This window comes from Misgurnus anguillicaudatus, chromosome 23 (genome assembly GCF_027580225.2).
Source record: "Misgurnus anguillicaudatus chromosome 23, ASM2758022v2, whole genome shotgun sequence".
Lineage (NCBI taxonomy): Eukaryota > Metazoa > Chordata > Actinopteri > Cypriniformes > Cobitidae > Misgurnus > Misgurnus anguillicaudatus.
Genome location: NC_073359.2, coordinates 12,878,464 through 12,904,849, shown reverse-complemented (window position 1 = coordinate 12,904,849; position 26,386 = coordinate 12,878,464). Strand labels below are relative to the sequence as shown.

At 36.5% G+C, this 26,386-nt stretch overlaps 2 protein-coding genes across 7 annotated transcripts in view; one reads left to right on the top strand and one right to left on the bottom strand.

Moving 5' to 3' along the window:
- Nucleotides 1-23,638, bottom strand: part of armc9 (armadillo repeat containing 9) — a 50,405-nt gene extending 26,767 nt beyond the window's left edge. Inside the window, exons 1-20 of one of the 6 annotated variants that reach the window (XM_055217572.2) lie at nt 23,431-23,635; nt 23,189-23,261; nt 23,003-23,088; nt 22,789-22,914; nt 21,458-21,628; nt 21,035-21,190; nt 19,283-19,375; nt 18,572-18,596; nt 17,661-17,818; nt 17,474-17,572; nt 14,681-14,716; nt 13,207-13,241; nt 11,554-11,665; nt 9,216-9,308; nt 8,753-8,843; nt 4,714-4,837; nt 2,883-3,022; nt 2,699-2,775; nt 2,199-2,273; nt 26-116 (exon numbers count right to left, since the gene is read on the bottom strand). In XM_055217572.2, the coding sequence (XP_055073547.2) occupies nt 26-116; nt 2,199-2,273; nt 2,699-2,775; nt 2,883-3,022; nt 4,714-4,837; nt 8,753-8,843; nt 9,216-9,308; nt 11,554-11,665; nt 13,207-13,241; nt 14,681-14,716; nt 17,474-17,572; nt 17,661-17,818; nt 18,572-18,596; nt 19,283-19,375; nt 21,035-21,190; nt 21,458-21,628; nt 22,789-22,914; nt 23,003-23,088; nt 23,189-23,192 (1,792 nt within the window). In that variant the 5' untranslated portion in view covers nt 23,193-23,261; nt 23,431-23,635. Of the gene's footprint in view, nt 1-25; nt 117-2,198; nt 2,274-2,698; nt 2,776-2,882; nt 3,023-4,713; nt 4,838-8,752; nt 8,844-9,215; nt 9,309-11,553; nt 11,666-13,206; nt 13,242-14,680; nt 14,717-17,473; nt 17,573-17,660; nt 17,819-18,571; nt 18,597-19,282; nt 19,376-21,034; nt 21,191-21,457; nt 21,629-22,788; nt 22,915-23,002; nt 23,089-23,188 lie in introns of all 6 variants that reach the window. The other 5 variants (XM_055217573.2, XM_055217575.2, XM_055217571.2 and 2 more) reach the window with 5 other exon arrangements.
- A 316-nt stretch (nt 23,639-23,954) lies between these two features.
- On the top strand, nt 23,955-25,686 carry polr2h (RNA polymerase II, I and III subunit H). The gene is made up of 5 exons (XM_055217577.2): nt 23,955-24,352; nt 24,451-24,534; nt 24,839-24,932; nt 25,023-25,106; nt 25,228-25,686. Exons 1-5 carry the CDS (start codon nt 24,280-24,282, stop codon nt 25,343-25,345), a joined length of 453 nt encoding a protein of 150 aa, XP_055073552.1. The 5' UTR covers nt 23,955-24,279; the 3' UTR covers nt 25,346-25,686.
- Nucleotides 25,687-26,386: the final 700 nt, after the last annotated feature.

Sequence of the window (26,386 nt, the reverse complement as noted above, 5' to 3'; positions counted from 1 at the left end):
ATTAAGTAATAGATTAACTTTATACCTGAATTAAGCTGTTTAATGATGAACTCGATCTGTCTGTTGAGTTCAGGGTTTTCTTCTTTAGTGTAACAGTGTAAGATTTCCTCCATACTCTGAACACAACAACAAAATACTTCATTATCTCACATTATTTGTATTGCGTGATCACAGCTATCTGTATAATTTGTTCAAGGAATAGTTTAGCCATAAAGAAAGTCCTTGTTCAACATTTTCTCTGGTAAACACATACGATATATTTAAAGAAAGTCCTGGCTGCCTTTTTCAATATAATTAAATGTTATGGGGTGTCAAAAGCTGATTTGAGAGCTTTTATAATGATTTGAGAGCTTTTATAAGTATTTTGACTGAAATTTTAGAGGGATTCTGAAGACTTGGAGTTCACCAAAAGATAAACATTGATGAAAAAAATGCAAATGGGTTCGCAACAATATGAGAAAATGATGACAGATTTTTATTTTTTGTGTAAACAATTTGTTGTTTTTCATTTAATAACTCACAACAGGCCCAGTCCCTATTTACCGTTATTATGTGAAAAAGATTAGAGAAGATCGGGAGAAGATCGCAGCGATTAGCAATTAGCAACACGACCCAACTTCAAACGATCCAATCAGATCTCGATGGACAAATTCAAATCCAGCCCTGCCTTATTTAATCTCATAAGCCGTTTAATTCGGATATATGTCACCACGGGGAAAATAAGGCAATCGCTACTTCCGTTTCATGGCGACTTTAAAAACACATTTATTTAAACCTGAAGTCAGAGAGGTTTGTGAAAACATGAAGGTCTGTGATGAAAACTGATTTATTTTTATTTTGGGATAAACTATCCCTTTAAGATAAGGTAAAGTCAGCTCAGCTCATCTTTAAAGGCATAGTTCACCCCAGATTAAAAATGTAATCATAAATCTGGTGTGGGTTCATGATTTGCGCGAGTAGATTACATACAAAGTCAATGCAAAGACGTGATCAGATGCGTCCTCGCGTGGGGCGATCGAATGACGCGATAGGAGAGGAGCGTTTGCCGCGAAAACACACGATATTCGCCTCAAACGCGTCTTCGCTCAAGTTGAAAATATTCAACTCGAGCAAAAATTCGCATGACATAAAGTTAAATCAGGGTTTTTTAGCACTTTGCAGTTTGGGCGGCACGCCTAAGCTGGGAAACCCTACCGCCTTAACTAGGTCATCCAAAAAAAGAAAATTGCACAAAGCCTGTCAAGTGCATCTCGGAGAATTGCGCGGATGCACTTCAAACCACAAGTGAGCATGCGCGCCACACGGCCGAAATTAGATAAAGACGTGGTCCGTCATGTCTGGAGGATAGCCAGTTGATAAAACACGTGTTAGTGAGAACTCTAACTGGCCTTATGTTTTGGGTTTATTTAAGCCTGTTATTGTATTAGTCTATAGTTTAAACTAATTTAGTTGGTGATTTTGTTGTTTGAGCAACCTGCTAGCTAGGTTTCACGTGCCTGTTGATTCAATATAATTGTTGAGTGCTCCTGCTCATGTTATTTATGTGCATTATTTACATGCTACAGTAGTTACACTCCTTTAAGATAATGTAATTAATAGTTGGATATTATCAGTTTTTACAATTTTTGGGCTATTTATCATCGTTCGCCAGTCGTTCTGCTTTAGTTTGTGTTTATTAACCCTTTAGTTTCACTTCATCACGCAGCTATTCCCGTTAGAGGTAAAAACATTTAATTAATTAATGATCTAGTATGTGTTCATTTTCTGTCATAGTTTCTTCAAAATTAAGTTTTATTTGAGTGTTTTAAATAAAAATATTTTAATTTTCATCATGACGCCACGCCCCGCCCCTTTGATTGCCCCACACCCTGTGCCCCACCCACCCCTACCAGCTTAACACATTTTCTGCGGGAAACCCTGTAAATCCTAGTAATCTAGAGTGAGTAACGCCATGCCCTGCGTTTGGTGTGTACGTAGCATTACCCCTGTGTCGTTCCAAACCCGTAAGTAAGCAGTTTATGGGATAGTCACAAGCCTCCTGGTTTTTATCAAAAATATCTAAAAATAAATTCCAAAGACAATCGAAGAACTTGCGGGTTTGGAACGACATGGGGGTAACTGATTTATAATAACATTTTCATTCTGGGGTGAACTATCTCTTTAAGACATGACCTTCAGATAAAAGTAAGATACCATACCATCTGTCTGGCCTCCTCTCGTATCTCTGGCATTGACAGGATGCTGTACAAAGCTCCGTTTACATAGTACCGGATCTATTCACATATACACACAAATAAATAGAAAATCCACAATCACTATTTAAATTAATGAATTAGTTAGTTGAGATGATGAGATCTAAATTAAATTAAATAATTGTAACACTTAAAAAATTTACATTTTTTCAACTTAAAATGTCACTTTAGGTAAAAAATGTGACAAAAAAATTGACAAAACTAAATGTTTTAAGTGTGACCAGTTGAAGTAATTTTTAAGTTGATCCAACTTTTCACTTTTTACAGTGTATACAGACTACAAAAATAGCAGAAGTCACTGATGTCAAACTTTGACGAGAGCACACTGTCAAACCAAACATATTAAACTAAAGTTGACAAAAGGCTCAATGTTTGACATAAAATTGACGTGGTCTCAGGCAAACAACACACCCTGTTTGTAGCTATTGAGTAACAGGGCGACTTACTTCATGGTTTTCGTGTCCAAGGAGCTCCGTCAGAACCTTTAGGACCTGTTTGGCTTCTTCTGCACACTTCTGCTTACCTGTAATGTGGGCGACATAAAAAATAACATGACACAATAAAGTGGTGGTGGGGGGGTTGATTTGGTTATTTACATTTAAACAATTGGAATTTAGTATGCCAATTTACCTTGGGTTCGCAGACAGAGGTTCATGAGTAGAGAGATGGCATATTCAAGTGTGTAGTCGGATAGACAGTCTGAGTCGTGAAGCTCTTTGACCAACCAACCAATCAGACCGTCTCTGATCATAGCGGACTGCTGGGCTCGCCTGGAGGCACCAGAAAGAATTAAAAACATTTTTTTTGCACATTATTACACATTTTATTTTTATGTTTTAAGGGTGAGATTTATTAAACAGAGCAAATTAGCGTCGGAGTGAAAAAAAACATGGGTGGAAATTTCTGGAGGTGATTTACAGACAAGGCACACGTTAAAGAACACCAATTCAGAAAATCTGATTTCCAAAATAACCAACGCAATGTAATAAAATAATAAATGGGTCAATGACGTGACGTTAATTATTTTGTGTCCGTATGGTTCAATTAAATGTAAAAGGGTTACAATTTCAAAATACATTTGCAGATTTCTTGCATACATTCTCTTTTTTGAGCAGTCTAAAATTTCTGGTTTTATTTCATTTTGAAAGCATATTTGGGGGATAATTGCAAAAATGTCAATGTGGTGTAACCAGTCTGTATCAATTGGTGTTAGTATTTTTTTTATGAAAATATAAATATATTCATTCTACTATGTCTCTCTCTCTCTCTCTCTCTCTCTCTCTCTCTCTCTCTCACACACACACACACACACACACACACATGCTAAGGGCAAGTTCGGCAATGGTGTATGTTTACAGTATTGAGGACTGCTGGGGCCATTTAGGGCAAGATTTCATTTTAATTTTGATACAATTGTATTTTTTATATAAATAAAAAAATTATTTTATTTGGATGTATTTGTCTGTCTATTATCAGACTTACCAATTGTTATAATTTATATTTGTGCTGGTCAATTAAATAAACTGCTAGCGAAAACAGACCTAACCTCACTCCTAACTTTTGGTAAGTCCTGTTTTGTGTTTGATTGATATAAAGAACGTCATACGGATTTTGAACGTCAGATAAGTAAATAATGACACAATTTTCATATCTGGTTTAACTAATCCTTTAATGTGCAGCGACAACTAGTAGCTATTTGATTTTAGCAGTCCGAGCTGTCAAACATAGCAATACTTGCAGAACAAATAGCCTGAATTTGGGGTGGGACAGATAGATGTAGTGTCTGAAAAAAACCCTGAATCAGATTTTTTATAACCAGTGACAGTGCCAAGTGACATTTTGTCTATTGTCAGTTGCTATTTCTTACATCATCAAACTATGTAGCCACATTATTGTGAGGGCGTACCGATTTAAATCTGGTTTCAAATAACTGTAGATTAAACTCAACTCATTACGTTCTTCACTCAACTTAGACAAATTAATACATACCTCTCTACAAAATGCCCTTAAATTTTTTTACAACAACCAGTCAAACATGTTACTGCAATTTTGGCACACATGTTTCTGTGAAATGGGACAAAATTGAACCACTTTGTCACAAGACACAACAGATCTCACAAAGCCCATTTTAACCCTTAACTCAGTTTTGACCAAATGCGTAGTTACTGCGCTTTGGCTTTGTAGGGCACTATATTGTATGGTGGAAGAGCACTTAGTTGATGTTACTGCACACAAGGTCGAAGTGCTGCAAACTAAGTGCTCTTCCGCCATACAATATAGTTCTCATTTTTTATCCACTTAGAAAATCGGCACGTTTATTTTGTGCCACCATACTTACTTGCGTAACTACTCATGTAACAGTCTTTAAATAGGGAAAACATGGAAGTGTTTGGTGGTTTCTATATACATGTGTGTGTGTATGCGTGTACTGTGTACATATACTGTATATGAAACTGTATACCTGAGGCTGAGTTTCTGTAGAGCGGCAAGTACGTTCTCTCTTGTCACAGACTCTCTCTCTTCTGTTCTCAGACAGTCTAGCAGAAATCTCAGTAGAGAAGGTATCTGAGAAAGGTACATGCGACCTGGACGTGCAATAAATGAGATGACAATAAACCCATTTTAAAAACTAAAGCTACAATTGATAACTTTTTCAGTTAAAACTAAAAACCAGTTGTTTAGTAAATACATAAAGAATCAGTGTTCAAAACTGTCTCTTTACCTTACCCCAAATTTCAACAGTAAGCGTATAATACAAATTTATGAATTGCTTGGTCAGATTTCAGGACTTTTTCAACCAAACAGAAAGAAAATGGCATGGCTACTATATCAATATGTGTGCTGCTATATCAGGGGGCAACAGCTGTTTAGAATTTACACTGGATATAAAAAGTCTACACACTCCTGTTAAAGCTGAAGGCTTTTGTGATGTAAAAATTAAACCAAGATTAATAATTTTGGGGTGAAAAATGCAAAGTAAAAATTGTACAATAACCAGTTTCATAAGTGTGCACCAGTGGCGGCTGGTGACTGCTCTACCAAGGAACGCGAATTTAAAATGTGTTCGGAGTGTCATGTGTGTTGCTTGTGTTTTCAAAATGTGTGTTTGTTGCATCATGTGAACGTGCTTCGCATTGTGCGCCCTCGAAAAAGAAGTCACCGACCGCCACTGGTGTGCACACTCCCAAAATAATACTTAGTTGAAGCACCTTTAAAAGTAAGGTCAATCAGTTTCGCACATCTTGTCTTCGCAATATTTTGCCATTCTTTCTTGCAAAAGCATTTAAACTCTGTCAAATTGGTTGGGTGTCTCCTGTGCACACCCCTCTTCAGATCACCCCACAGAATTTCAATGGCATTTAGATCTGGACTCTAACTGGGACATTCCAAAACCTTGATTTTGTTTTGGTGAAGACATTCCTTTGTTAATTTGGAGGTGTGAACATTTTTTCCTCTTCATCTTAAATGTTTGGCAGAAGCCTTAAGGTTTTGGGCCATAACTGACTGATATTTGAAGCTATTCATTATTCCATCTACCCTGATTAAGAGAGGAGGGATAACTCTCATTTGTCATCTATTAGCTGGCGGCAGTAAGTTTATTACCATAGTAACACAAATGGCATTTCAAATATCACTGTGGTTAAACGCATATGCAGGATGAGCGAAAGAAATTATTAAAAAATGATTTAAATCAGCTTTAGAGGTAGCTTTACATAGGCATAGAAAAATGAAGACCTGTTTAAAATTATTTAAGACCTAAAACACCATATTTAAGACTTTAAGCCAAGGCCTTTAATTTTGATTTTGAAATGTAAAACTTTTTAAGACTCCGCAGAAACCCTATTTGACTCATATGTGTACACAAACGTTAGACGAATGTGCATTGCGACAAAATGCAATGCATCTTCTGAGCTACAAACTAAATTCTATGGTAGGAGCATGTGTGACCTACGCATACAATGTACGCAGGGTTTTAAAAATCCAGCGGTGCGCGTACAGTATGTTGAAATATGCATTACACCCACAATGCTCGGACCCTCATGTACGCATAAAAAGTGGACCATACAAACATATCTTTTGGTATTTTGGCCAAAGTCAACTTTGGTGTCATCCAGAAGTGAACAAAATACACAATTCTATTACTTGAGTAAAATACAGATACTACAGCTCAAATATTATCCCATTACAAGTTGTAAAGACAGATTTTTACTTGAGTAAAAGTACAGAAGTTATTTGCTTTTAAAAGTACTTAAGTAAATTTTCTTTGTAACACTTTACAATAAGGTTGTATTTGTTATTTTAAGTTAGCATTAGCTAACCCAGTGGTTTTCAAACTGGGGGCGCGAGATAGTGCCAGGGGGGCCCCAGTTTTATGACATTTTATAAAAAATAATAAGCCAACTAACCAACAGCACTACTAGGTATAATTTTATATGTTTTGTTTAATTAAAATATTACATTTTAATATGACGTTTTTGTCATAAATTTTCTTTCTGGGGGCCGCGAAAAATGCACTGTACACAAGGGGGGCCGCACGCTGAAAAAGTTTGGGAACCTCTGAGCTAACCTAAATTAACAATGAGCAATATAGTTGATTAGCAACCTACAAAATACACTTGTGATCATTTTTGTATTTGGAATGGAACTTGCGCTTGCTAACGTTATAATCCTGCAGAAATAATGCTACAAACAAAAATTACCTATTTTGAAACCAAAAAAGAAACATTTTGCAGTTTGCATGTCTGCAACCAAAGACGAAAACATTTAAAACTATACAAATCTTTAGTCTATTGGAAAAAGTGGAACATGCTTTGCAAGTATGGCCAAAAGGAGCCATCTTCTGCCATTTTACCAACAACTGATCAGTATTCAAAAAAATAATTGAACTTCACAACATGTGACCCTATAAGAGTGATTATTAATAGGCTACAATAATCAATAAACAATAAAACAACCATGCTTAAGAGAAAAGAAAATCATCCAGTGACTTTAGAGCTGCTACGTATTAACGATTTTTGACTTTCAACAGATGTGAAGTGAAGTAAAAACATAAGATATTTGCCTTTCAAATGTAGTTAAAGTAACAAGCTTACAGAAAAAATAATACTCAACTTCAGTCTGAAAGTGATTGGTTGATTCTGAACACAACCTCATCCCCATTATAAAAGGGTGTGCACACTTGCAATTTCACAATAAAGGTGGAACAGGTTCAGACATAATTCATCTTGGTCACAAAAACCTATAATTTTAACAGGAGTGTAAAAATTTTAGATCCACTCTAAACTTGTCATCTTGATTGTGGTGTTTAATTTGTAAAGAGCAACAATCTTCTGGGGAATATCATATAAACATGTCTATTAGGAACACCATAGGACCCCCTTTCGCCTTCAGAACTGCCTTAATTCTACGTGGCATTGATTCAACAAGGTGCTGAAAGCATTCTTTAAAAATGTTGGCCCATATGGATAGCATCTTGCAGTTGATGGAGATTTGTGGGATACACATCCAAACACGAAGCTCCCGTTCCATCACATCCCAAAGATGCTCTATTGGGTTGACATCTGGTGACTGTGGAGGCCATTTTAGTACAGTGAACTCATTATCATGTTCAAGAAAACAATTTGAAATGATTCGAGCTTTGTGACATGGTGCATTATCCTGCTGGAAGTAGTTATCAGAGGATGGGTACATGGTGGTCATAAAGGGATGGACATGGTCAGAAACAATGCTCAGGTAGACCGTGGCATTTAAACGATGCCCAAGGGGCCTAAAGTGTGCCAAGAAAACATCCCCCACACCAGGCATTACACCACCACCAGCCTGCACACTGGCAACAAGGCATGATGGATCCATGTTCTCATTCTTTTAACGCCAAATTCTGAATCTACCATCTGAATGTCTCAACAGAAATTGAGACTCATCAGACCTGGCAACATTTTTCCAGTATTCAACTGTCCAATTTTGGTGAGCTTGTGCAAATTGTAGCCTCTTTTTCATATTTGTACTGGAGATAAGTGGTACCCGGTGGGGTCTTCTGCTGTTGTAGCCCATCCGCCTCAAGGTTGTGCGTGTTGTGGCTTCACAAATGCTTTGCTGCATACCTCGGTGGTAACGAGCAGTTATTTCAGTCAAAGTTGCTCTTCTATCAGCTTGAATCGGTCGGCCCATTCTCCTCGGACCTCTAGCATCAACAAGGCATTTTCGCCCACAGAACCCTAGAAATGGTTGTTTGTGAAAATCCCAGTAACTGAGCAGATTGTGAAACACTCAGACTGGCCCATTTTGCACCAACAACCATGCCACCCTTAAAATTGCTTAAATCACCTTTCTTTCCCCTTCTGACATTCAGTTTGGAGTTCAGGAGATTGTCTTGACCAGGACCAAACCAGGACCATTAAAAAAATCATTAATTAAACTGCAATAAAAATCCAGGATCTGTCAATGGTTTGACACCCCTGTACGAAGATCTTTTCCGGTCTTGTCTTTTAAGTTTTACTTACCATCACACAAAGAGGCAAAGGCATTGATGAGTCGTGCCATATACTGTCTGACAATCTCATTCTTGGATTTTATGAGTTGGAGAACAGTTTTCTGAAACAAGTAAAGAGAACCGGATTGGCTTGACTCGTGGACTAAATTTCCTTTCCTTTAGTTGTAAATAATTATTTTACGCTGCATTTATAAACTTTATTCTGGAAGATGGTAACCTTAAACAAACACTTAAATTGTGAGTAAAATGCATGCATGTGATACTCTGTCTTTTGTGCACTCCATGTCACATTTCTAATGCTGAAACCTGAAGAGTGACAATAAGACTGTTAAATATCTGAGAAACTACGCAAACAATAAGAACTTAGTCCAAAGTCTACAGCAAGTGACCTCTTGGGCTAAACTGGCATTTAGTGCTAATAAATGAAGACTTAGCATTATCAACACACACACAAAAAATGTCTTGTTATGTACCTGTTTGGTACTATTTCGCTCCAGAAGATCATTGCTTATGAAAGCCTGCAGAACTGTGTCTCTCTGCTCACCATGAAGAGATCGAGTCAACCTCTGCAATACCAAAACAAACAAAAAACCTCACATGCAATTTAAGAAATAATGTATGCATTAGTAAAAACACATCAAAGAAACAAAACTTTAAAGTTATTATTATGCTAAATTTAATGAAGGTTTATGAACAACCTTTCATACTATAAAAGCATAACAAATGAATAGATTTTTGGAAAATTTTGAGTAGTCTTGCATTGTAAAGATGGATACTAGATCATCTTAAGTCCCCAAGACATTTTGGTATCAAGCTCCTCCTACAATGTAACCCTATAAGATTCTTCTGCCTGTTTAATTGAGCACCTATTCCCTTTCAAGGGAACTCTATGCTGTTTCATTAAAAGACACTATGGGGAACATGTTTAGCATGCATGTGCCTGAATAATAAACTATCTTGAATTTAATACCGCTGGGGGATGACGTCACACATGACAGTGTAACCGGAATGTATAAATAGGGAGGTCAAAAAGAGCATGCTAGCTTCTTTTATTTAATCGAAATTAAAGCATTGCATGTGTCTTGTCTGTGTCATGACATATTGTCCAAACATTTTCAAGTTGTTTTGTGTATTTACTTTAGGAGCTTTTAGGATAGAATGGCAAACAAAATGTTAGATGTTGTGTTGCTCCCTGTCCACACTTCAACACAAAAACGGACACAGGTGAGCTCTGTGTGTACAATGCCTGGGGTGGAGCTTGCCCAGGCAGCCCTTGAGGGGGCATTGTGAGCTTTTTCCTTTGAAAGCGCTCTGCTCCCGGGACACATTGTTTGACGACTTAGGCAATGTTAACATTCCTCGCGGCTTGGGACTTCTGTTTGCTGAGAAAGCGCTGCGTCTCGATCATAAAGTTGCAAATGAAATTAGCAGAGGGGCTCCAGATGGGCGGCTTCGGCCCTTTCTCGGCCCTCGCTGGTTTCATTCGGGAGCCTGCACTACGGCTTTTCCCTCCCCGACCCCAAGCCTAATGCAATATTCTAGCTTCAAAGAGCTACACTGAACAAAATTAGAAACGCATTTTTCATGAGCTGAACTCAAAAATCTATGTACACTATTTCTATGTACACAAAAGGCCTATTTTTCTCAAAAACATTTAACAAATCTGTCTAAATCTAGTAAGCACTTCTCCTTTGCCGAGATAATCCATCCACCTCACAGGTGTGGCATATAAAGATGCTGATTAGACAGCATGATTATTGCACAGGTGTGCCTTAGGCTTGCCATGGTTAAATACCAAAAAGAGCAGCCTGACACCCAGCAGAAAAAATTGTTTCTTTGGGTGAGGATGCAGGCACATCTGTCTCCTGCGCGCATCAAATCAATCTGGACAGCGGGTGTCCAGGATCATATTAGGCCATGTTTACACTGTATTACACTGTATTAGGTCTTGTGCCTTCTACACTTAGGGTATATATCGCAGCTATAACTGCTTTCCCCATCCCCCTTCCTATTTGTAGTGCTGAGGGGTGGGTCAACCCCGCATACTTTTATGAGATCACAGTTTGGACCTCTCGTCCTCACCTGGATCTCAGGTTCTTATGTCCTGAGCTGTGTAGAACACCTTCACAGCTGAACAGACACAACTTGCTATGGCATAGTGGGCATTTCGTTCCCCATAGTGTCATTTTATGATGCAGCGTATAGTTCCCTCAAAAGGGAACATCTCGATTACCATGGCAACCTCTATTCCCTGAGATTGGGAATGAGACACTACGTCTCATTGCCATAACTTCTCATGTATGTAGTGCTTGCACTTGGTTAAGGCCTCGTTATAGTTGTGCGTAGATCCTACGGCGTAGGTTCCGCGTCAGTTTTCATTGATACTTTTGCGTCGGCGTGCAAACACACACGCAGACCGCTGGTAGGCAGTATCCACGCGTGTAACCACAGTAGCAGCGCGACCGTCAAAGAAGAAGAAGCTTGGCAAGTTAACCCACAAACGAAGAAGAAACACCAACTTGTTGTGTATGATTTGAGAAGACCAGCAATGATGGAAGTAAATAAACAATGACTTTTGTTGCGGTTTGAGTTAAATCACTCCTCAACTTGACCATTTTTTTCATCGTTGCAAACGGAAATACCTATGATGCAGTTTTTTTTACCTGACGGGAGGGATTTTAGTAGACCCATCACAGCGTTGTTAAAAAGGTGCACATCAGGCTACGCAGTGCTATGGATAGCCTACGCCGTAGAACTTACGCACGACTATAAATCGGGCTTTACTTTGATCATAATTTAGTTTTAAGTTACCCAACGCAAAGCTTGGAGCAGCAAAGCTTTCAGTCTGTCTGATCCATTTAGTAAGTCCTTCTTTAACTTCTCGTAGTCCAGAGACGGAAGTAACGGCACATCTTTGGAGCTCCTGAAAACAGAAAAATCGATTTCCTGTTGAAATTACATGTACAATCCTGCTTTTGAGGTTATGATGGAAATCTACAATTTGTCTTATGTTTGTTATACCCTAAAGTGTGATTTTAAGTGACTTTACCAGTAGAACAATTACACTACTCTAAACATTTTATAAAGGGTGCTTTGCAGCGATAGCTTCGCATAACATTTTTGATTCCTCAAAGAACATTCCAAGCAAAGGTTTTAAAAAACTATTTATTTTTATATTTTTTTATATTATTTTATTTTTTGTATCTTTTTATAGTAGTAGAGTGCACTGGACTTGATTGGACCCCAACAGTTTACAGTTTCAATGCATTTTAAAATTATAGATTCAACGCAGTTTCAAAGGACATAAGGGTTATCTAGCAAAATGATTATCATTTTCGGCAACACAACTTCTCATCTTGCACTAACCTTGTGAAGCACCAGCTTGACCTTACACATTGCGTAAGCATGTCTAGATATGCGAAACTACCACCCCAGTGTTTAGAAGTGTGGAGAAAGTGGACCGTTCCAATGTTTTTGTATGTGTAATAATACTAATTAATGTCTTTGGGTCAGTTTATTGTTTAAAATGGTCCGCAAATGTGCGTTTCATATATGTAACACGTGACCTTTCGACATGCTTACGCAAATACGTGAGGTTGCGCTGGCGCGTTGTGGAGCTAGTGAAAGACGAGAAGTTGTGATTTAAAAGTGCTTATTTTGTATTTTTCTTGTCAAAAATGACTATTGTTTGCTAGATAAGACAGTTATGCCTCGTTTGGTATCGTTTAGAGCTCTATGAAACTGCGCTAAAACTGCAATTTTAAACTGCACTGAAACTGTAAACTGTCGGGGTCCAATAAAGAAGAAAAAAATTCTTGAATGTTTTCCTCAAAAAACTTAATTTCTTCCCGACTACGCAAATAAAGACATAAACTATCTGGTTTTATTTTTATAAAATTCCTTGTCTCTACACAGGTTGGCATCCGCTACACTTCCGCCACTTAAAGTGTCCGAATCCACTCACTTATTCAAGTGGACCATATTAGCGAACTAATGTAGGGAATAGTGAATGAGGGTATAGCGGGCTCTTTCAAACTCTTTATCATCACTTTTAAGCTAAACAAAAAATCAGCGGTTAATAATAAAAATAAAAAAATAAAAATTAAAGTATGTACATAAAATACATGAAGAGTTTCGTTGCAAAACGAGATAACTCCGTTTTTAACATTTTTGTCAAAACATGTTAATTATTATGTTATCATGTTATTATTTGGTTTTATGGTGCTACTTAGCTGTATTTTTTAAGTTATGAAGGTTTAAATCAAAACAAACCAACTGCAGATTAATTCATATTAATTGGAATGCACAACCAAAAAAACTATATTTCTGAAAAATTAAATTTTGCAACGAAACTCTTCACATATAAAAGTCTTTTCCTGGAAATACATTTGCAAGTAGAAAGAAAACACAATTTTACACTAATCACAAACTTTTGCACAATGCAAAGTGCTTCAAAACACTTACTGAGGTGCAACCGATGCCCGCAGCATTGATGATGCCTAAACACAAATGAACACACAATAACAAATTCAAATATTTTAAATATAAACAAAATCAATCTATTAAAGCCATTTAGATCTGCATATTGATAATGATAAAATGCATGTGTGTTAATGATATATTAGTCGGTTATTCTACGATAGACCATCTTTGTAAATATTAGTTGTTGCAGTTATTGCATGCATTCTACAACAGTTGCGACCACATGCAGGCTGTGGGGCGACATGTATGTTAACATGCAATGAATGACCTGAAAGAAAGCTTGACCGGCCGAGGGGTTAGTGAGAGAAATTCCCTCTTGTCATTATAGCGCAGCACCTTGGGATCCGGTTTCAGACCAATGAACACGGCAAATCCTGGCATCTCAAGGATGCAATTAAAGCCTTTACTATAGGGGAGGGCAACACTGAAACTTAACCCCAGGTCCGTGTGTGCACATGTTCAGGTAAATGATTTTGAATCATTTGGAATTTGAGTAATGTTTGTATGTGTGTGTATTTAAAAGCATAATTATGAGCTTGAAGGTGTCCTGTCGTGTCTTATATAAACATCCTTTTCTAAATGACTGTACATTGAGAGGAAAAATCCAACTAGACAGTCATGTATGTAGAAGTCATGTATGTATTCTCAAGTTTACAGAATCTGAAATGTTTGCTTAAAATGTTTGCAGTCTGACTGCGTAAATGTCTTTCACAATAATAAAACGTTTGCACATACTAAGTATACCAAAGACGAGGGTTTCATTTTATGGGTGGGGTTATGTCAACACTAAGGGAAGACACATTGTACATCATTGCAAGAGTAAAGCTTTATATGGCCAATTCTACGCACTAAGCATATTGTGCAACTGCAAAAAAATGTATAAATATATATATATATATATATATGTATATATATATATATATATATATATATATATATATATATATATATATATATATATATATATATATATATATATATATATATATATATATAATTATTATTATTATAAGTAAGCCTTCACTTTAAAAAAAGAAATGGTGTTAAATGGTACTTAAAGCTCTTAATCATATGGGAAGCATTTTAGGTACCTATATAGCACCTCTAGCACGATTTTTTTTCTTCATACGGAGTACAGTTTTTGTTAATGTCCTTGTTGTAATAATGCTGGATGTATATCTACCCTACACACTAATACCAAGAAGTCAGTGAGTAGTTAGTATGAAGTTCATCCATTTTTTGGATTCAGCAACAATGTACATGTACACTTTCAGTTAAGGGCATGCGTTTTATGACATCAGCCCAATCTAATGGGAACTAGATGAGGGCTATTGGGCTTTCGAACGAAAAAATGAAGGAGAAAATGTAAGGAAGAACAAAGACAGACAGGGTTGATGGCTTTACGTGCAAGACCGGGTCGACAGAAGGTAAAACGATGAAACATTTATCAACTTACATATCCATCATCATAAGGACTCATAGAGTAATATCCCTTTATGAACGAATGGTCAGACACACAACAAACACACAGGAACATGAGGACACATAAGTTACAAAAACATGTCGAATATCTAAACAATTTGGGGAGAAAGTCATCCTGTTCACGGTGTTTATAATTATAATAGGCAAATATATTGCAGATAACCAAACACATGGTGTTCTGTACACAGTACAACATTTGCATTCTCTAAGCCAGTGCTTCCCAATCCTGGTCCTTAAGGACCCCCATCCGAAAAGTTTTAGATCTTTCCTTATTTAAAACACCTGAGTCAACTAATCAGCCTCCTTCCACAATATTAAACATGTCTCCCTAACAAGATGATGAGTTAAATCAGGTGTGTTAAATAAGGAGACATCTAAGGCTATGTCCACATGAAGCCGGTGCATTCCCTATCCGATTATTTTTTTTCCTTGCTCTAAAAAAATAATCCGTAAACACGAAACCACTGAAACCGACTGAAAGCGGTGTAGTATATATGCCGGACCAGTATGGGGTGCTGTAATTCTGCCACAGATATACACTATACACGGAGAAGACATCTTTGAGCATGCGCATAACCAACGTATGGTGTTGTCCGTTATTGCTTGTTGGTCACCACAATTGCATAGAAGCAATAGATTTTGCTGTAATAAAGCTAGTAGGCTTTAGTAGCTTCTGTAGCACGAACACAATCACGTAGTCCGCCGTTATTGTTGTTGCTGTTACGTGTGACGCTTCCGACACGTGATGTGATGACGTTTTCGCTTCACAAAATATACGGATTGGCTGTACAGACGAAACCGCAAGGGTGTCGGTTTCAGATTTATCCACTTTAGGACCCGGTTTAAAAAAATAGCGGATTCAGTCTCCCAAAACGCCGGATCCGTGTGGATGAAACGCCAATACGATAACAAATTTATACGTATACAGTGATACGCGTCTCCGTGTGGACAGCCCCTAAAATGTCTGCAGGGATGACATATTTTTGTACGCCAAACCGGAAATAAGCGGGGCACTTTATGATGCTTACATGTTTTGTCCAACAACATAATCTCTAAAGATGTACATAACTTTTATGACTTATGACTTTTAAGTCTATATGCACTTACTAAAAAATAAAAAGGTAACCTTATGAACAAGTGAACTACACCACGGTCTCACAAGATTAACATAATCATCAAAGGACTTCGAAATCTCTTCTAAAATTTATTAAACACATTTAAAAACATGTTCCATGATAAGGAAATACTCTTATCAGGAAGGAAAAAATGTAAAACTTAAAATTGTGCCCATGTTGTTTTGAGATTGATTGGTGATGTTTAAAGTCCACGACAAAGTCTATAGTCCATGTAGATAGTCCTTATTAGCACACATTCTTTTTAAGACACTTTAAAGCTTTAAAAGATGGTATTACTGGTGTGCTTTATGTTGCATAATGAAATAAGAATGTATCCTGGGCTGAAGGCTAGACCAAAATCTTATTTAAGGAGTTTAGCCAAAACCTCATTCAAAAAACCCATAGAGACAGAGCGCAGTTATGCAAATTTGAAAACCACGCCCACCGGGGGGGAAATCAATCCAACCGTCTCCATTGACCCTGCACCGCGAGAAGCCGCCTTCCCGTCATCTCCGGCCCACAACAAAAAAACTGAACAATGCCCAAAAGCCGCTGTGTGACAACATGCACAGCCAACAAGCCAAAGAACCCAGAAATAAGCCTCAATAAGCTGTCGAGCCGTAAAACACAGCTTTTAAGGAGAATAAAGTGTATCGCCGACTACGTTTCCCCCTATTGGACGCAGTTCTACTAATAGTATTACTATGAAAAGTTGCCTGTATCCATTTCTGTGTCTTTAAACGCTCGTTTTTTGGGGTCGACAGCTTATAAAAAGTTATATAAAAACGAGCGTTTAAAGACACAGAAATGGAAACAGGCAACTTTTCATAGTACTCCTATTAGTAAAACTGCGTCCAATAGGGGGAAACATAGTCGGCGATCCACTTTATTCTCCTTAAAAGCTGGGTTTTACGGCTCGACAGCTTATTAAAACTTATTTCTGGGTTCTTTGGCTTGTTAGCTGTACATATTGTCACACAGCAGCTTTTAGGCATTATTCAGTTTTTTGTTATAAGCCAGAAATGACAAGGAGGCGGCTTCTCGCAATACAAAGTCAATGGAGACGGTTGGTTTGCTTCCCCCCCGGTGGGCGTGGTTTTCAGGTTATGACGCGCTGCGCTCTGTCTCTATTGACTTCGGGATGATAAATGCTAAAATGCCAAATTACATCCGGGTTTTGCCTACAAAAATACGTTATCCCTGCGGCACTCTTAGTCATATTTTATATATAGCAACCAATGACGCTGAAGTGCTGGTGTAAGACAGTCATATTTATTTAAAGATTGATCTAAATAACAAATTTTATCCGGGTGATAAACATAGCATAATATGCTAATTATACAGATATACTAAGGTTTCGACTTTCGTAAAAAATTACATTTTTTGTTTGTACTATATGTAGTTTTTTGGTGTACTGATTATTATCATTGGCAAAATCAAGGCTTTACAATAATAACATCAGTTTAACCATGGCTTCCATGGCTATTGTGTGTTAACCATGGTTCAACTATAGTAACCATGTTATTTTTTGGTTAAAACTGTAGTAAAACCATGGCTAAGGGGAGAGCTAGTTGTATTCAAAAATTTGATTTCCACCTAGGTTTGATCCAACTGTGTGTAAACGCATAAAAAGTGTTGCTACATCGACTTACAGTGCCAGGTCTGGTGAAGTCTATACTCTGAGCATTACTTTGTCTCATCTGACCATTGAAGAGCCGAACGCACACACCCTGCAGGTACTCTGGAGAAATCTGCAAAAGAGGGAGATTCCCTTGAGCATTTGGGGAACAAGGCTGGCTGGTTTAATTGGGTGTATTGCAGGGATAAAAGTCCACTTGCCATCTTTCCACGGACTGTGGCCTCCAGTGACTCCACAAGCTCGGCCGTGACTACAATAAGGTTGTGATGCTCTGCCTGTAGCTTAGCAAATCTTCTCATGTGGCTGGCGGACTTCCTCTCTGACTCGGCCAGATGGAGCTGCATTTGCTGAATCGCCTCTGGGTGACCCGAAGAAAGGCAAGACAGTCAGTAGGCATGATGCAATAGCTGTAACACCACCATTTTAAATCTTATTTTTATCTAAATTCTTCTATACATTTTATTTCAATTTAAATTTTATCTATATTTCTGTGTGCAAAATACAAGAATGTAGTTTTATAAAAATTATATATATGTTTTGCTAGCTAATGTGAAATGTGCAGGATTTTATTATATTTCCATTATTTTTGACTTATTACTGAAATAGTGTTAAATAAATAATCATACATAATACAGTTAAATATTAAAGAGGACATATTATGAAAATCTGACGTTTTTCATGTTTAAGTGCTATAGTGGGGTCCCCAGTGCGTCTATCTATCAATTCTCTGCAAGCATGTGAAAAAATAAGTAATTGAAATATGGCTCCCTTAGTGATGTCAGAAGGGGATAATACCACCCCTTAATCTGTACTATCCAACCACGGCACTGTCATTTAGTGCAGAGATCAGCTCATTTGCATTTAAAAGGACACAGCCAAAACTGGCACATTTTTGCTCACACCCACAATGTGGCAATTTTAACATGCTATAATAAATTATAACTTCACATACGTACTCTGGGGACACCAAAGATTTTTTTGACACCTTAAAAAAGTGTCCCCTTTAAGTTTGGGTTAATGTTGTCTATCTTCCTGCTGGCACACATGATAAATCTTTAAGATCCTGTCCACAAAACAGCAGTAAAAGACCATTAAATATCCACTACTTTACCTTTGTTTCCTTTTCCACCATCCCTCTGATTAGTCTGTGTTAAGGTGCCATGCCAACAAATCATTTGTCATCTAGGAGGTTTAATCGTCACTGCCTTCAAACAACATCGCACAAAGACGTCGTAGTTTGCTTCACAAACATAATGTATTTGAGAACGTAATTGCTCATCAAACATAAAATTCAGAACCATTGCTCTGACAAAACACTCCAACATGTATATTTCATGACAATGCACACTAAACCCAGCTATTTTTATTCTTTATTCTCTCTAACCACTAGGCTACTACTGCCCCTTAACAGTCCCTGTGCAATGAGAGGCAGGATTACATATTATAATGCGATATTTACTGTCTGATCATATGAGAATTTCAAGAGTTCATTTAAACAAGCACCATTTAAAACCAGAAGAATTTTGCCAAACTACAGATTCAACAAGGAAATTTAATTTGGAATAATGTGAATAATATGAATATGAATCATATGAATCATTCACAATAAAACCATGAATGTGCATTAATAAAGAAACTATTTTGATATCACATTGACTTAATAAAAGCATAAACCCAAGTTGAATTTACTCTCTACATTTCAATAAGTTACAGTAGCAACTTCCGCAATAGCTTTCATACGTCAATTTTTTCAACTCTTGTGGTTAAATTCATAAATACAGTAGGCGCAATTTAGGCATGTGGTGTTGAGATGAAAGGATACATATAAAGTCAAAAGCCTTGGTGTGTTTGAAGCTTTTAGTGTTGTTGACAGGAATTTCACAAGCTTTTCTCTCAGATCTGGCATCCAGGAGTCCTACAACCCAAAGACTAATCATTAAGAACATTATCTGCTAGTCTATAGCCCTTTTCAGATGGTAATTGTTTCTCATGATGATGAATTGTTTCTCATATCTGTATGCCTCCTCTGCGATAAAATGTTTGCATTCGGATGAAGATAAATTTGCGGTGTATGTGTGAATTTATCATTTGAAACACCTGGAAATGCGCCGCACATGTGGTTAATTACATGATCATTCACATGACCCGGATACTTGATTATACGTATATAGAGGGTATGCACGTGACGTCCCGTTCGGCGAAAGTGCCTGCGGTTACGTCCACTGAGTGGCAAAAGACAGAGCGGCAGAATGATTGTACAGTGTGAAATCAGGCCAAATGGGAAAAAGCCGTTGTGCGATAGACTGTACTAACAGATTAACAAGAATTCGGAGCTATCGTTTAACAGACTGACAAAAACACCGAAAAGAGAAGAAGTAAATAGATCGTTCATGCCAACATCCACAGACCACAGGTGGGTTGACAAGTTGCTAGGGTCACTATCAAGCAGAGGTTTTACTTTCTACTTAAACATATTTTTTCAAGTAATTGTATTTTATTTGTGTTTTGCTTTGGAAAACATAGATTCCATAGCATATTATTATAATTTTTACTCTATTACATTTCAGAAATAATAAGTTTTTGTTTTACATTTAATATTTAAGTACATTAACATACTTTTACTCAAGTAAAAGTACACAATTTTAATGTAATTAGGTATTAAATAATTTTTAATATGCAATATTAAAGAATACACAGTATGATTCTATGCTTTAGAATGTAACGTTAGTGAAGTAAAAATTTTCTCAATACAAACACCCTAATAAAGCACACACACTTGGAAAATGTAACTAATGTAACTAAGTATTGTCCACCTCTGCTATCAAGTCCACCTAAATTCAATTTAAGTTGATAATAGTCAGTTTTTACAGGCATTTTCGCAGTAGTCGCTATGAAAACCAGCCATTTTGTTGAACGTTTGCCACTCAACCGGGCAAGCTCTCGCGTGGTCACGTGGAAAATTGACGTCAATGCCCTCTATATTGTGTTTAGCACTTGTTGTTGCTGATAATAGACATATGACACATTTTCGTGATATTCCATTATTCATATCAGCTCCCACTCGCTGTAAAAGAGCGATGAAAGATTGTTCCCATAGCTCTCATCCTTTCAAAGAAATCTGCTTCACTGATGCAGAATAAACACAAAGTGTGTGACCATATGGTGCTTTTTAGTGATCTTAAAGGAATCTGGATTCGCCTGGCAATTTTTACACAGTGACGTCGAAGAGAAAACACTGACATTCTGGATTCAGATAGAAATAAAATCACTGACTACTCCTGTAAATGACCCCACGAGAAACAATTACCGTCCGAATATACATGCGTTTACCATACAAATAAATATGAGACAATAATTGTTCAATATACATGTCAATAATGCAACTCTACAAGACTGTATATCTTAAACCATAAGTGTATACATAAATTAATATCATTCCATTTAGAATCAAAATAATGTAGCGAGCAACATGCTTGTGCTAATGATGTTTTCCCCAATTTCCCCAATAATGCAACGATTTTCAAACATTTTACATGTGGCGTAGTTCTCCAAACACTGTTTGTGGCAAGTGTACCTGGAAAAGCTCTTGAAAGGACGGATGCTGCACAGGATTGGGCACAAATGGCAGAGCGTAAAACGGCAGGAATTCTGTAGTCTGGCTCAATGCTGCCCCTCTGGTTTCCAGGTAGTGTCTGAAATGTGTTATTCTGTTGTCAAACTCGGTTTTATCCTGCAATAAATAATAGGATTATTACAATTAAAGCATCTTGATTTTGAAAATTGAGTCTGCACAAAAAATGTATTTGACTTGAATGAGAGGTTTGGACAGTATCTGAAATAATTGATTTTGTGAGGACATCTGTTGGTTAAACAGGGCATTGCATATACATATTTCTAAATGGTTTAGTAAAATACACACACAAAAGAATTTTGTATATGTTGTATTTGTATTTTGTAAAAGGCAATTTTATAACCACTGAAAATAAAATAAACTTACATGACTTCCTACGGGGGACTTCAGTGGGAATATTGTGAAATGAATTTTAAGGTAAAATTCCAATTTCTGGGCAACTTGGTCAAAGTCCCGCATCTCTTGAGGAATATGTTTAGCCCACAGCTCAAAAAATACCTTGTGGTCTCCATCATTAAATGAGCTGATAAAATCATCCTGTAAGATATAATAAATTAGATATTAAACTTTTTAAAAAAGTGTTTCAACATGTAACATATCTTAGAATGAAGATCGGATCAGAGCTTTGATCAAACATTGGGTGGCATATGTAAGGTATAATGTATATGCAGATGAAATCAGCCCTGTCAGTGTGGCCAGGACCCGACTGGAGGGTCTTTTATCACACTAAAGGGGCTTATTTTGCGATAGCAACCTGCTGCCTGTACATTAAACTGCTTATTACACAGCTAATACCTCATAACATTAAATATTGATTTGGAATATTTTATTTGCTTATCTTTAACGACTACAGACCTTCCATGAGAAAAACACGATTGTTTTAAGATAAGATCACGAACACAGTATTTGGTTTAATCATTTGTAAATATAATGCCGGATATCTTAGTTATTGATATTTTATAAATATTTGTAAAACATATTTATTTATAATATTCATATTTAATTTTGTGTAATATTAAACTGTGCCTGTCAAAATAATTTGCAGCATCCGGGTTAGCTTGTGTTATTAGATTTGAGCGGTAGTTATCTGAATAGAACGAACCTTGGAATGTCGCGACTGGCCAATCAAAATCAAGCATTTTAGAGAGCCATGTAATAATACGCTACAAGAAATTTGGTGGATTTTAGATATCACGTGATAATGTTTCTTCACTTTATAAAAATAAAAATATTATTATTCAATTATAAGGGTAGGTCTTTCACAATTTGCACTGCTCTCTTGTTAAAATATATTTTAGCACAAATCGTAGAAATAGGATATATGTAAAATTTTAACCATAGGATAAATATATATATACATCATAGACCAGGGGTTTTCAAACTGGGTTCTGTGACCCCCAGAAGGTTCTAAGGGGTCCCCAGAAAATGTAATTAAATAAAGACAAAGCAAAAATTGAGAAACGTCTATGTGTAGCCAATTTTTTAAGTTTGTAAACAAATTGCTGTCTTTATGAAGTATATATTAGGAAAAGGGTCCCTAGCTAAAGGTTCATCATATGTGGGGGTCCCTGCCGTCAAAAAGTTTGAAAACCCCTGCCATAGACAACCTTTTGTAACACTGATGTAAAATAAAGTTTAAAGCTATTACAATCTGTCCATTATAACTAAACATGTATTATATTTGAAAGCAGTCTCACATGAATGATGAGGATTTTGGAGTCTCGGCGTGAAGAATCTGATGTTTTAAGGGCAGGTTTTCCTTTACGTTTCATTTCTTTTTCAAATACTTTCACAGTCTCTTCAAACTCACCAAACCTGAGATACTGTAAATGGTTTCAATGTAAGTCATCACATTTGTCTGTATTTTTGATAGTATCACATATTTCATCATATTTTAAAATAAAAGCCCACCTCACTGATCATGGACAGCAGATCGCTTTCACTTGCCAGATTTTCACCCATTTTCTGAGATTTTCTGGACCACATTGATTCAAAATCTGGAACACAAAGTAACATGCAGACAGATGCACAGTGTGTCATTGCTAAACACTATTACTTTCATTTAATAAGAATTGCAACACGATTGTACCCACTTACCCATGCTTATGTAGAGATATATGTATTAGCAAATACAAACAATATTCTGCTCAACAAATTAGTCATTGTAAACCTACATACAATACCGTCAGATAAAAGGCAACGCAAGCAAACTGGTGAGCAGAATTAAGCTAACGTTAAACAAATACACGAAACCATGATAACAAGGAGCAGGATGAACGTACGCTAGCAACTGTGCTACATTATATAACGGTTTACAATTTAAACCCGGTCAGGCTCACCTCGTTACAGTTATTTTACCTGCAACAGTCGCTGAACATATCTGTGCTAATTTTGATGTAAATTATGCGGAGATATACAAGATATTAACAGCGAATCCTGTGGGATAAACAAACGCTGTTTGGCTAACTGAGATGGTAACCATGAGGAAGACGCTTTCTCTTAGCAACCGCAACGGAACTGCCGGTTGACGAATAAATCTGTCGTAATCATTTTGTAGTTTCCCTAGAAGTTTTTTTATTTTATTTTTATTTATTTTTCCCTGCTTGGTAAATATTTGTTCGACAAGCCAAATATGATATGTTAATATATGAGTATTTATTTTTTATTTTTTGACGTGAGTGACTGAAAACAAATTCACTGGGGTTTAGAATAACTATTTGTTTTAAAAATACTAAACATCAAAAATATTTCACTGTTAAATAAAATAAACATAAGTATATTTTAAAGGTAATATTATTTAATGCACGAAACTTGCTACGAATATTTTTAATAATGTATTCCACCGAGCATGCGCAAGGAGCATAACCCGGAAGAGATAGTACATCACGTGGTCAGACGTAACGCACATTGTTCCGCGGCATGTTTCATTTTGTGTTGAATGATAGAACACTAGTTTATCGCTAAGTTATATCAGTATGTTTATTTAACTGAAACCTCCTTACAGTTTATCGGGTGAAAGTAAATTGTTTGACTTGTGCATAAAGCGAGTACTTACATTTTATTAAAAAATAAATAGATTACTAACAAGACTGTTAGTTCGAGTGACATCCAAGCTCTGTGTTTATTTTGACAAAAAAGCACATCACTCGTTTTGGACTTGTTTCGTTAATAGATATATTTTTGCATAAATGGCTGGAATTTTGTTTGAGGATATTTTTGATGTGAAGGATATAGATCCAGATGGGAAAAAGTTTGACAGAGGTGAGATTAAAGCTACGTTACTTTTCGTACTTACAAGTACTCTTTCATAAAGATCAATGCCTATCAATACACTTACCCACTTGTTTTGTTGTTAATAGTATCTCGTCTTCACTGTGAAAGTGAGTCTTTCAAAATGGACCTCATCCTTGATGTAAATATTCAGATTTATCCTGTTGATCTCGGTATGTAAATCTGTATTGGTTTGCTTTTTGTAATCTATAATAACATCAAGCATGTTTGATGTAAATTGTAAGAACAATTGTATTGAACTGTCATTGAAAAAAAACTTTTGCTTTATTTCTTTTGAATACACACACAAAACTGTTGTAATGAATTAAGTACTATTTTTAAGATTGTTTTAAAAATATTGGGAGGGCAAGCACGGATCTGCATTACTGGTCCTAGTCTTTGCTGAGAGAAGAAAGTCTGTATGATTTGTTTAGCCAGTGATTATTGTAAAACCATCAAAATGTTTTTTTCTTCCAGGTGATAAATTCAGATTGGTGATAGCCAGCACACTGTATGAGGATGGAACACCAGATGATGGGGAATACAACCCTCAAGATGACAGACCATCGAGGTAACATGGGCTGTGTCAAAAAGCTATAATAGTAATTTGACATATGTGATAATGGATTGGTAGTTACTGATGCATATGTTTGGTTTACAGGGCTGATCAGTTTGATTATGTCATGTACGGTAAGGTTTATAGGATTGAAGGGGATGAGACGTCCACAGAAGCAGCCACTCGACTGTGAGTGTCATCATTATTATTGATTTGATTCTTTATTTTCTTCCATAAGCTATAGAGTAAACCGTAATTGACACATGCACACACACACACATATTTATTTATTTAATGTGTCTCTGTGCAGATCTGCATATGTATCTTATGGAGGCCTTCTAATGCGACTTCAAGGAGACGCTAATAATTTACATGGATTTGAAGTGGATTCCAGAGTCTATCTACTAATGAAGAAACTTGCTTTCTAAATGATGTTCTCCTGATCCTGTGTAACATTTATGAATTCTCATATTTTTGAAAAACTTACAAAAAATGCTTTTTTTAAGAATATTGTAGCTTTCTTTTGTTAGAGAGTGATTGTACTGAATAGATCTGGAAACTCTGTCCTATGATAAAATATGTATGATATTTGAACATTTGAAACATATTTGATCATATATGTTCGAAAGTGTTTATATGACTGCTCAGTTGTGGACTTCGTTGTTGTTGACCCTCAAAATGAAAATTTTGAATCACAAACATGTAATGTTACAAATATGTAATTATTTTCTTTTAAACTGTTTCTAAGTAAAGTAACATTTTCTTTTTATTATGGGGTACTATTTTACTATTAATAAGCTTTTGGAGGCTGATGACATGGCATTGGTGACAAGGCCGCACTGTATCACCTATGGCAGTGGTTCCCAAACTTTTTCAGCGTGTGGCCCCCCTTGTGTACGGTGCATTCCTTCGTGGCCCCCCAAAGAAAATTTGTGACAAAAAACTATTCTAAAACTCAACATTTTAATTTAAAAAAACCATTAAATTATACAAAAAAAGTAGTGATTTTGACTAGTAGCCAATTTTTTTAGGTTTAATTACACAGAATTCATGATAAATTAATGTATTTAATAAAATGTAATAAAACTGGGCCCCCCCTGGCAACATCTCGCGGCCCCCAGTTTGAAAACCACTGACCTATGGTACTTACAGAAATTAAGTGACAACCAACCTGCATGGTACTAGCAAATTTATGGAAGTACAGCCTGACCCAGATAGAAATCAAATTAAAAGCGCGTGACAGCACTAATGTGTGTAATACAGCTGCACTGTGAGTGCCATAATAAAAATCACAAGACAAAGCAGTCAATATTAGGAAGCAGAAGTGAGGACCTAAACATGTTACACTTTATATATTATAACCAAAATATCGATATTCCTCTGTAGCTCAGCTGATAGAGCAAGGTATTAATTTATATAAAAAAAAGTTTAAATGGTATGTCCAATGTACATATACATACAACAGTTAA

What these genes read in the sequence shown, in the direction of transcription:
- polr2h (XM_055217577.2), top strand. Translation starts at nt 24,280, where the DNA reads ATGGCTGGAATTTTGTTTGAGGATATTTTTGATGTGAAGGATATAGAT. An exon ending in GATTTATCCTGTTGATCTCG is followed by an intron (nt 24,535 to 24,838) that starts GTATGTAAATCT and finishes TTTTTCTTCCAG; the next exon opens with GTGATAAATTCAGATTGGTG. An exon ending in ACAGAAGCAGCCACTCGACT is followed by an intron (nt 25,107 to 25,227) that starts GTGAGTGTCATC and finishes GTCTCTGTGCAG; the next exon opens with ATCTGCATATGTATCTTATG.